This window comes from Blennius ocellaris (assembly GCF_963422515.1).
Source record: "Blennius ocellaris genome assembly, chromosome: 8".
In the NCBI taxonomy this organism is placed as follows: Eukaryota; Metazoa; Chordata; class Actinopteri; order Blenniiformes; family Blenniidae; genus Blennius; species Blennius ocellaris.
The window spans coordinates 30,171,716-30,184,459 of record NC_137657.1 but is presented as its reverse complement, the minus strand read 5'-3'; the positions used below and the strand labels follow the sequence as shown (position 1 = coordinate 30,184,459).

General features: G+C 44.1%; 1 protein-coding gene across 1 annotated transcript; it reads left to right on the top strand.

Annotated features, from left to right (window-relative positions):
- The first annotated feature begins 203 nt into the window (after positions 1-203).
- Positions 204-12,739, top strand: dnase2 (deoxyribonuclease II, lysosomal). The gene is given in 8 exon segments (XM_080500818.1): positions 204-349; positions 4,591-4,700; positions 6,860-7,145; positions 10,197-10,281; positions 10,387-10,551; positions 12,000-12,218; positions 12,296-12,497; positions 12,499-12,739. Coding segments are annotated over 7 exon segments (1,248 nt in total). The 5' UTR covers positions 204-349; the 3' UTR covers positions 12,680-12,739.
- The last annotated feature ends 5 nt before the right edge of the window (positions 12,740-12,744 follow it).

Below are 12,744 nucleotides of genomic sequence, written 5' to 3'. Positions count from 1 at the left end.
TATTATGTTATATTATATTATATTATATTATATTATATTATATTATATTATATTATATTATATTATATTATATTATATAAAATACAACGAGACAATGTAACGCGTTTCATTAACCACGCCCACCGTTGCGTCATCACCAATGTGACACACACAGGGTTTTCTGTTCGCGGAAAACTGAGTGGCGGTCGAGAGAGAAAGAGAGAGAGTGGAGGGAGAGAGTGGAGGAAGAGAGTGGAGGAAGAGAGGAGCTCTTCTCTGGACACCAGTTGGATTCAGTTCAAACAAAGTTTCTCCTCCAGTTTGTTGCTTCTTGTTTCTGTATTTGGAGGAAACAAACCGGAAGTAGAAGGTAGGTTCCACTTTTCAGTGAATGTCTCTTCTAGCAGCTCGTCATCAGTCATCTTGTGTTCAGGTCAGTTCATCATCATTATTTAGTCTGAACAAGCTTTTTCCTCTGTTCATTCCTCATTTCTCATCTTCTGAACGTCCAGATCCAATCTGATGCTGCTTACGTCATCACTTTAATGTCATCTGGACTTATATTAACAACAACATTGATGTGGGATGGAACATTTAATCTGGATGAGGTTGATTCTACCCAGATGTACCATATATATTCTACCCAGATGTACCATATATATTCTACCCATATATCCATATATATTCTACCCATATATCCATATATATTCTACCCATATATACCATATATATTCTACCCAGATGTACCATATATATTCTACCCAGATGTACCATATATATTCTACCCAGATGTACCATATATATTCTACCCAGATGTACCATATATATTCTACCCAGATGTACCATATATATTCTACTCAGATGTACCGTATATATTCTACCCAGATATACCATATATATTCTACCCAGATGTACCATATATATTCTACCCAGATATACCATATATATTCTACCCATATATCCATATATATTCTACCCAGATGTACCATATATATTCTACCCAGATGTACCATATATATTCTACCCAGATGTACCATATATATTCTACCCAGATATACCATATATATTCTACCCATATATCCATATATATTCTACCCAGATGTACCATATATATTCTACCCAGATGTACCATATATATTCTACCCAGATGTACCATATATATTCTACCCAGATGTACCAAATATATTCTACCCATATATCCATATATATTCTACCCATATATACCATATATATTCTACCCATATATCCATATATATTCTACCCATATATACCATATATATTCTACCCAGATGTACCATATATATTCTACCCAGATGTACCATATATATTCTACCCAGATGTACCATATATATTCTACCCAGATGTACCATATATATTCTACCCAGATGTACCATATATATTCTACCCAGATGTACCATATATATTCTACCCAGATGTACCATATATATTCTACTCAGATGTACCATATATATTCTACCCAGATATACCATATATATTCTACCCAGATGTACCATATATATTCTACCCAGATATACCATATATATTCTACCCATATATCCATATATATTCTACCCAGATGTACCATATATATTCTACCCAGATGTCCAATATATATTCTACCCAGATGTACCATATATATTCTACCCAGATGTACCATATATATTCTACCCAGATATACCATATATATTCTACCCATATATCCATATATATTCTACCCAGATGTACCATATATATTCTACCCAGATGTACCATATATATTCTACCCAGATGTACCATATATATTCTACCCAGATGTACCATATATATTCTACCCATATATCCATATATATTCTACCCATATATCCATATATATTCTACCCAGATGTACCATATATATTCTACCCATATATCCATATATATTCTACCCAGATGTACCATATATATTCTACCCATATATCCATATATATTCTACCCATATATCCATATATATTCTACCCAGATGTACCATATATATTCTACCCAGATGTCCAATATATATTCTACCCAGATGTACCATATATATTCTACCCAGATGTACATATATATTGTACCCATATATACCATATATATTCTACCCATATATCCATATATATTCTACCCATATATCCATATATATTCTACCCAGATGTACCATATATATTCTACCCAGATGTACCATATATATTCTACCCATATATCCATATATATTCTACCCAGATGTACCATATATATTCTACCCATATATCCATATATATTCTACCCAGATGTACCATATATATTCTACCCATATATCCATATATATTCTACCCAGATGTACCATATATTTTCTACCCATATATCCATATATATTCTACCCATATATCCATATATATTCTACCCATATATCCATATATATTCTACCCAGATGTACCATATATATTCTACCCATATATACCATATATATTCTACCCATATATCCATATATATTCTACCCAGATGTACCATATATATTCTACCCAGATGTACCATATATATTCTACCCATATATACCATATATATTCTACCCATATATACCATATATATTCTACCCAGATGTACCATATATATTCTACCCATATATACCATATATATTCTACCCATATATACCATATATATTCTACCCAGATATACCATATATATTCTACCCAGATATACCATATATATTCTACCCAGATGTACCATATATATTCTACCCAGATGTACCATATATATTCTACCCAGATATACCATATATATTCTACCCAGATATACCATATATATTCTACCCAGATGTACCATATATATTCTACCCATATATACCATATATATTCTACCCAGATATACCATATATATTCTACCCAGATGTACCATATATATTCTACCCATATATACCATATATATTCTACCCATATATACCATATATATTCTACCCAGATGTACCATATATATTCTACCCATATATCCATATATATTCTACCCATATATCCATATATATTCTACCCAGATGTACCATATATATTCTACCCAGATGTACCATATATATTCTACCCAGATATACCATATATATTCTACCCAGATATACCATATATATTCTACCCATATATACCATATATATTCTACCCATATATACCATATATATTCTACCCAGATGTACCATATATATTCTACCCATATATACCATATATATTCTACCCAGATATACCATATATATTCTACCCAGATATACCATATATATTCTACCCAGATATACCATATATATTCTACCCAGATATACCATATATATTCTACCCAGATATACCATATATATTCTACCCATATATACCATATATATTCTACCCATATATACCATATATATTCTACCCAGATATACCATCTAGGGAGACTTTCAACCACAGTAATATGTTGTGCATAGAACTGATTGAACTTCCTGGTAATTAAACCCAAAGGAAGGGCTGAATATGAAGTGGCTCTGTTATGATGTCACTATGTAGGATCATTATTTACGACTTATCAAAGTTGACTTTCTGTCCAGATATGAGGCTGAATTCTTTTAAACAAATAGTCGAAGCTATTAGAATAGAGAATAAAGTTACACACACTGACGACAGCTCAAGGTCAAAAGGTGCAGAAATTATACAATTAAATATGTTAACATATGTAAATATCTAAACACTCATCTTAACTACTCTGTAAATGTCCTACATGTGCCTTACACCTGCACTGAGTACATGTCCTACATGTACCTTACACCTGCACTGAGTACATGTCCTACATGTACCTTACACCTGCACTGAGTACATGTCCTACATGTGCCTTACACCTGCACTGAGTACATGTCCTACATGTACCTTACACCTGCACTGAGTACATGTCCTACATGTACCTTACACCTGCACTGAGTACATGTCCTACATGTGCCTTACACCTGCACTGAGTACATGTCCTACATGTACCTTACACCTGCACTGAGTACATGTCCTACATGTGCCTTACACCTGCACTGAGTACATGTCCTACATGTACCTTACACCTGCACTGAGTACATGTCCTACATGTACCTTACACCTGCACTGAGTACATGTCCTACATGTGCCTTACACCTGCACTGAGTACATGTCCTACATGTACCTTACACCTGCACTGAGTACATGTCCTACATGTACCTTACACCTGCACTGAGTACATGTCCTACATATACCTTACACCTGCACTGAGTACATGTCCTACATGTGCCTTACACCTGCACTGAGTACATGTCCTACATGTACCTTACACCTGCACTGAGTACATGTCCTACATGTACCTTACACCTGCACTGAGTACATGTCCTACATGTACCTTACACCTGCACTGAGGACATGTCCTACATGGACCTTACACCTGCACTGAGTACATGTCCTACATGTGTATGACGATGAGTTCTGATAAATCCTGTCTGATCACAGTTGTATTCCCAACATTCTCCAGCCTCAGTAGGAAGACGGTGGAGGCCAAGAGGTTGAAGGTTTGATTCCCACAGGTCAGCGCTGTGGCTCCCTGAGCTTGACCTTTGACCCCAAGCAGCCTCATGAGTGGGAACAAATGAATGAATGAGGTGTGATTGTGGCTCTGCTCCAGATGTTGGTCTGCCTGCTGCTCCTCTGGGCGCCACTGGGGGGCGCCGCCACGCCGGGGGGCGCCGCCACGCCGGTGAGCTGCTACAACGACCGGGGAGAAGCAGTAGAATGGTACCTCACCCTCACCATAGATCTACAACACTAGACCCTCCCCTCCATAGATCTACAACACTAGACCCTCCCCCTCCATAGATCTACAACACTAGATCCTCCCCTCCATAGATCTACAACACTAGACCCTCCCTCTCCATAGATCTACAACACTAGACCCTCCCCCTCCATAGATCTACAACACTAGACCCTCCCCCTCCATAGATCTACAACACTAGACCCTCCCTCTCCATAGATCTACAACACTAGATCCTCCCCTCCATAGATCTACAACACTAGACCCTCCCTCTCCATAGATCTACAACACTAGATCCTCCCATCCATAGATCTACAACACTAGACCCTCCCCCTCCATAGATCTACAACACTAGACCCTCCCCCTCCATAGATCTACAACACTAGACCCTCCCCCTCCATAGATCTACAACACTAGACCCTCCCCCTCCATAGATCTACAACACTAGATCCTCCCCTCCATAGATCTACAACACTAGACCCTCCCCCTCCATAGATCTACAACACTAGATCCTCCCCTCCATAGATCTACAACACTAGACCCTCCCCCTCCATAGATCTACAACACTAGATCCTCCCCTCCATAGATCTACAACACTAGACCCTCCCTCTCCATAGATCTACAACACTAGATCCTCCCCTCCATAGATCTACAACACTAGATCCTCCCCTCCATAGATCTACAACACTAGACCCTCCCCCTCCATAGATCTACAACACTAGATCCTCCCCTCCATACATCTACAACACTAGATCCTCCCCCTCCATAGAACTACACTAGATCCTCATCTCCATAGATCTACAGCACTAGATCCTCATCTCCATAGCTCTACAACACTAGATCCTCACCCTCCATAGATCTACAACACTAGATCCTCCCCTCCATAGATCTACAACACTAGACCCTCCCTCTCCATAGATCTACAACACTAGATCCTCCCATCCATAGATCTACAACACTAGACCCTCCCCCTCCATAGATCTACAACACTAGACCCTCCCCCTCCATAGATCTACAACACTAGACCCTCCCCCTCCATAGATCTACAACACTAGATCCTCCCCTCCATAGATCTACAACACTAGACCCTCCCCCTCCATAGATCTACAACACTAGATCCTCCCCTCCATAGATCTACAACACTAGACCCTCCCCCTCCATAGATCTACAACACTAGATCCTCCCCTCCATAGATCTACAACACTAGACCCTCCCTCTCCATAGATCTACAACACTAGATCCTCCCCTCCATAGATCTACAACACTAGACCCTCCCCCTCCATAGATCTACAACACTAGATCCTCCCCTCCATAGATCTACAACACTAGACCCTCCCCCTCCATAGATCTACAACACTAGATCCTCCCCTCCATACATCTACAACACTAGATCCTCCCCCTCCATAGAACTACACTAGATCCTCATCTCCATAGATCTACAGCACTAGATCCTCATCTCCATAGCTCTACAACACTAGATCCTCACCATCTCACCCTCCATAGATCTACAACACTAGATCCTCACCGTCCATAGATGTAAAACACTAGATCCTCACCCACCATAGATCTAAAACACTAGATCCTTACCCTCCATAGATCTACAACACTAGATCCTCATCTCATAGATCTACAACACAGGATCCTCATCTCATAGATCTACAACACAGGATCCTCATCTCCATAGATCTACAACACTAGATCCTCATCTCCATAGATCTACAACACTAGATCCTCACGTCTCACCCTCCATGGATCTACAACACTAGATCCTCCCCCTCCATAGATCTACAACACTAGATCCTCCCCGTCCATAGATCTACAACACTAGATCTTTACCCTCATAGATCTACAACACTAGATCCTCACCCTCATAGATCTACAACACTAGATCCTCACCCTCATAGATCTACAACACTAGATCCTCACCCTCATAGATCTACAACACTATATCCTCACCCTCCATAGATCTACAACACTAGATCCTCACCCTCATAGATCTACAACACTAGATCCTCACCCTCATAGATCTACAACACTAGATCCTCACCCTCATAGATCTACAACACTAGATCCTCACCCTCCATAGATCTACAACACTAGATACTCAGTAACGCCTCAGGCAACGTCTTCTTTGCTTTTCTAGGTTTTATGTCTACAAGCTGCCCAAACGAAGTGAAACGTCTTCTGGCGAAGGTGTGAACAACGAGCTGCTGGAGCCAGGTGGTGAGAACCGGGCCCAGGGCAAGGCTCCGGGCAAGGCTCCGGGCAAGGCCCCGGGCAAGGCCACCATGGAGCACAGCTCCAGTGAGGGTCTGAAGTACCTGCTGCTGGAGCCGGGCGCAGAGGGCTGGGTCCCGGGCAAGGCCACCATGAACGACAGCTGGTCAGCCGCCGGCAGGACACTGGGACAACTGTACTCACCTGGACAGGTGGGTCCACTGTGGGACAACTGGACTCACCTGGACAGGTGGGTCCACTGTGGGACAACTGGACTCACCTGGACAGGTGGGTCCACTGTGGGACAACTGGACTCACCTGGACAGGTGGGTCCACTGTGGTACAACGGTCTCTTAGACAGAGACAGAGAGAGAGAGAGAGAGACAGATAGATAGATAGATAGACTTTATTAACCCCTTAAGGGAAGTTCCACTGTCCAGCAGCTCATCAAAAGAAAAAAGAAAAACATCGACCACACTTTCATTCATACACCAGTTTTATAGATGTGAATCAAATAAGTTCAATAAGTTAAGAAAGTGCAAAAAAATTGTTGGGATATGAAAGAAATTGAAAGAAAAGTGCTAAAAAATATGATCATTTATTTAATTACTATTTTCCATTTCTTTCATGACTCTTATTGTGAAGGAGTCACTTCTGGCTCAGGTCATGTGACAGAAACATCACTGTGGGGGAGAAGATGTGACTCATTTGGGGAAAAGTGAAGGATGTCATTTAAAAAGCTCCTGTCCTCCATCATAGCCGTCGTTTATGTTGGTGAACATTATTGATCCCTGATCGACTGATCAGCCAGAGCGTCTGCGCTGCTGGTAGACTGAACCAACCGGTACTATTTCACTCAACTCTACTTTACTTTTCACTTTGTCTCCCGACGGCAGCTCTGAATGCCGCACTCAAAGTAGCATTAGCATTAGCATATGTCAATATTTGAAAAAAAATCTGTTTGCATGTTGGGATTATCTCACCTGTCAGAGTTACAGATTATAGAGCATCTTCCTCCTCTAACACCAGATTATAGAGCATCTTCCTCCTCTAACACCAGATTATAGAGCATCTTCCTCCTCTAATCCAGATTATAGAGCATCTTCCTCCTCTAACATCAGATTTTAGGGCATCTTCCTCCTATAACACCAGATTATAGAGCATCTTCCTCCTCTAACACCAGATTATAGAGTATCTTCCTCCTCTAACACCAGATTATAGAGTATCTTCCTCCTCTAACACCAGATTATAGAGCATCTTCCTCTAATCCAGATTATAGAGCATCTTCCTCCTCTAACACCAGATTATAGAGTATCTTCCTCCTCTAACACCAGATTATAGAGCATCTTCCTCCTCTAACACCAGATTATAGAGCATCTTCCTCCTCTAATCCAGATTATAGAGCATCTTCCTCCTCTAACATCAGATTTTAGGGCATCTTCCTCCTATAACACCAGATTATAGAGCATCTTCCTCCTCTAATCCAGATTATAGAGCATCTTCCTCCTATAGAGCTCAGCCAGTGGTTTTCAGTATTAGCCAGTCATCAGTAATTGTCAGGACAGTTCATGTGTTCATAGCCAGTTTCTCTCTATGGATCACAGTGAGAAGATGTGTTAATGTTGAGTGGATCACCTGTGGTGTTTCACCTGAAGGAAACCTGTTCTCACCTGTTCTCACCTGAAGGAAACCTATTCTCACCTGTTCTCACCTGAAGGAAACCTGTTTTCACCTGAAGGAAACCTGTTCTCACCTGTTCTCACCTGAAGGAAACCTGTTCTCACCTGAAGGAAACCTGTTCTCACCTGAAGAAAACCTGTTCTCACCTGTTCTCACCTGAAGGAAACCTGTTCTCACCTGAAGAAAACCTGTTCTCACCTGTTCTCACCTGAAGGAAACCTGTTCTCACCTGAAGGAAACCTGTTCTCACCTGAAGGAAACCTGTTCTCACCTGTTCTCACCTGAAGGAAACCTGTTCTCACCTGTTCTCACCTGTTCTCACCTGAAGGAAACCTGTTCTCACCTGAAGGAAACCTGTTCCCACCTGAAGGAAACCTGTTTTCACCTGAAGGAAACCTGTTCTCACCTGTTCTCACCTGAAGGAAACCTGTTTTCACCTGAAGGAAACCTGTTCTCACCTGTTCTCACCTGAAGGAAACCTGTTCTCACCTGAAGAAAACCTGTTCTCACCTGAAGGAAACCTGTTCTCACCTGAAGGAAACCGGTTCTCACCTGTTCTCACCTGAAGGAAACCTGTTTTCACCTGAAGGAAACCTGTTCTCACCTGTTCTCACCTGAAGGAAACCTGTTCTCACCTGAAGGAAACCTGTTCTCACCTGAAGGAAACCTGTTCTCACCTGAAGAAAACCTGTTCTCACCTGAAGGAAACCTGTTTTCACCTGAAGGAAACCTGTTTTCACCTGAAGGAAACCTGTTCTCACCTGTTCTCACCTGAAGGAAACCTGTTCTCACCTGTTCTCACCTGAAGGAAACCTGTTCTCACCTGTTCTCACCTGAAGGAAACCTGTTCTCACCTGAAGGAAACCTGTTCTCACCTGTTCTCACCTGAAGGAAACCTGTTCTCACCTGTTCTCACCTGAAGGAAACCTGTTCTCACCTGTTCTCACCTGAAGGAAACCTGTTCTCACCTGAAGGAAACCTGTTCTCACCTGTTTTCACCTGAAGGAAACCTGTTTTCACCTGAAGGAAACCTGTTCTCACCTGAAGGAAACCTGTTCTCACCTGTTCTCACCTGAAGAAAACCTGTTCTCACCTGAAGGAAACCTGTTCTCACCTGAAGGAAACCTGTTCTCACCTGAAGGAAACCTGTTCTCACCTGAAGGAAACCTGTTCTCACCTGAAGGAAACCTGTTCTCACCTGAAGGAAACCTGTTTTCACCTGAAGAAAACCTGTTCTCACCTGTTCTCACCTGAAGGAAACCTGTTCTCACCTGAAGGAAACCTGTTCTCACCTGAAGGAAACCTGTTCTCACCTGTTCTCACCTGAAGGAAACCTGTTTTCACCTGAAGGAAACCTGTTCTCACCTGTTCTCACCTGAAGGAAACCTGTTCTCACCTGAAGAAAACCTGTTCTCACCTGTTCTCACCTGAAGGAAACCTGTTTTCACCTGAAGGAAACCTGTTCTCACCTGTTCTCACCTGAAGGAAACCTGTTCTCACCTGAATGACCCTGTGGGGCTCGATGACTTGCTGCTTTGTTGTTGTGCACATTTGGTAAACAGGAAGTGTTGTGGTTTCCACAGAAACCCCAGGTAGCCTACATCCTGTACAACGACCAGCCGCCTGGCGACCTCGGTGACGGTGGAAATGGAAGCGGGCACACAAAGGGTGAGGAGGCTGAAGAAATCAGATGTAAAGATCAGCAGCAAGGAGAAAGTTAGTGGTGCAGGACTGCAGCCAGGTGAGTGTTGTCCTTCCTGTGGTGCTGCTCAGGTGTGGTGGTGCTGGACGGAGTCCAGGGCTTCTGGTTGGTCCACAGCATCCCTCACTTCCCCGCCGCGCCGCCAGCAGGACGCTACTCCTACCCCGACAGCGGCCTGAACAACGGCCAGAGCTTCCTCTGCATCACCTTCCCCATCCAGCGCTTCCAGACCGTGGGTAAGTCAGCCGCTTCTCCACGCCGCCTCTAGGAGGCGCAGCTGCTCACTGCTTCAGGAAAATGCTGGAGAACAAGGCTGATAATCTGTTCTTTCATTAGTGGAGCCTTGACTGATCGATACCTTTGTTCTGAAGCTTTGATTAGTGGAGCTTTGACTGATCAATACCTTTGTTCTGAAGCTTTGATTAGTGGAGCCTTGACTGATCAATACCTTTGTTCTGAAGCTTTGATTAGTCGAGCCTTGACTGATCAATACCTTTGTTCTGAAGCTTTGATTAGTGGAGCTTTGACTGATCAATACCTTTGTTCTGAAGCTTTGATTAGTGGAGCTTTGACTGATCAATACCTTTGTTCTGAAGCTTTCATTAGTCGAGCCTTGACTGATCAATACCTTTGTTCTGAAGCTTTGATTAGTGGAGCTCTGTCTGATCAATACCTTTGTTCTGAAGCTTTGATTAGTGGAGCTTTGACTGATCAATACCTTTGTTCTGAAGCTTTGATTAGTGGAGCTTTGACTGATCAATACCTTTGTTCTGAAGTTTTGATTAGTGGAGCCTTGACTGATCAATACCTTTGTTCTGAAGCTTTCATTAGTGGAGCCTTGACTGATCAATACCTTTGTTCTGAAGCTTTGATTAGTGGAGCTTTGACTGATCTATACCTTTGTTCTGAAGCTTTGATTAGTGGAGCTTTGACTGATCAATACCTTTGTTCTGAAGCTTTGATTAGTGGAGCTTTGACTGATCAATACCTTTGTTCTGAAGCTTTGATTAGTGGAGCTTTGACGACTTCCAGTCTTTGAAACAAGCTTCTGAAAGACCCAATGTTTTTTATTTTTATGAAATCAACAAATCTATGAATTAAAACATTGAATTCGTATTAATTATTCTTCGTGTGTGTGGTTAGGTTTAGTGTCGCGATGCGGTGGTGGGAGGGGTCAGAGTGTCGCGATGCGGTGGTGGGAGGGGTCAGAGTGTCGCGATGCGGTGGTGGGGGGGTTCAGAGTGTCGCGATGCGGGGGGGTTCAGAGTGTCACGATGCGGTGGTGGGGGGGTTCAGAGTGTCGCGATGCGGTGGTGGGGGGGTTCAGAGTGTCACGATGCGGTGGTGGGAGGGGTCCAGAGTGTCGCGATGCGGGGGGGGGGTTCAGAGTGTCACGATGCGGGGGGGTCAGAGTGTCGCGATGCGGGGGGGGTTCAGAGTGTCACGATGCGGTGGTGGGGGGGTTCAGAGTGTCACGATGCGGTGGTGGAGGGGGCAGAGTGTCGCGATGCGGTGGTGGGGGGGGCAGAGTGTCACGATGCGCGCGGGGGGAATATCACGATGTGGTGGGGGAAGAGTGTCGCGATGCGGTGGGGGGCAGGGTGTCACGATGCGGGGGGGCAGAGTGTCGCGATGTGCGGGGGGGGGGGTGTTCTGTGAGCCTCACATTGACTTTGTGTTGCAGGAGAGCAGCTGCAGATCAACCAGCCTCGGGTGTACGACTGCGACGTTCCGGAGCCGTTAGCGGTGGCGGCACCGGCGCTGGCGGCTCTCTGCCAGAGAAACGCTGCTGCAGCTCAACTCCACCCTCACGTCAAACCAGCGGCCAATCGCAGCGTCACTCTGACCTCCAACCACGGAACCGACTTCATCAGCTTCGCCAAAGGAGCCTCGTTCAACAACGGTCCGCTCTGAGCCCTCCCCCCCCGGTCACTGCAGGTAGAGAACTCTGGTTTCAGCTACTCTCTCTGTCCCCCCCAGACCTGTACCACTCCTGGGTGGCGCCGGCCCTGCAGTCCCACCTCCTGGTGCAGTTCTGGGTGCGCTCCTCCGGCGTGCTGCCCTCCGACTGCTCGCGAGGCTGGAAGGTCCTGGACGTCACGGTCCTCCAGCCGGGCCAGACCTCCCAGTTCAAGACCAGCCAGGACCACTCCAAGTGGGCGGTCAGCCCCGGGCCCGACGGGGGGGGGCGGGGGGGGAGGGTGGGTTTGCGTTGGGGACATCAACCGGAACAAGGCAGAGGAGCGGAGAGGCGGGGGCACCGTTTGTCTGAAGGACCCGGTGGTGTGGAAGGCATACCGAGCGGCGGCGCTGGAGTGTGAGAACTGTGAGGAGTCAACCTCCACCGCCTGCCCCTCATCATGACCTCCAGCTCCCCTTGAGCATGGCTCTGGCTGGGATTCATTCAGTACTATAAATAAATAAATCAA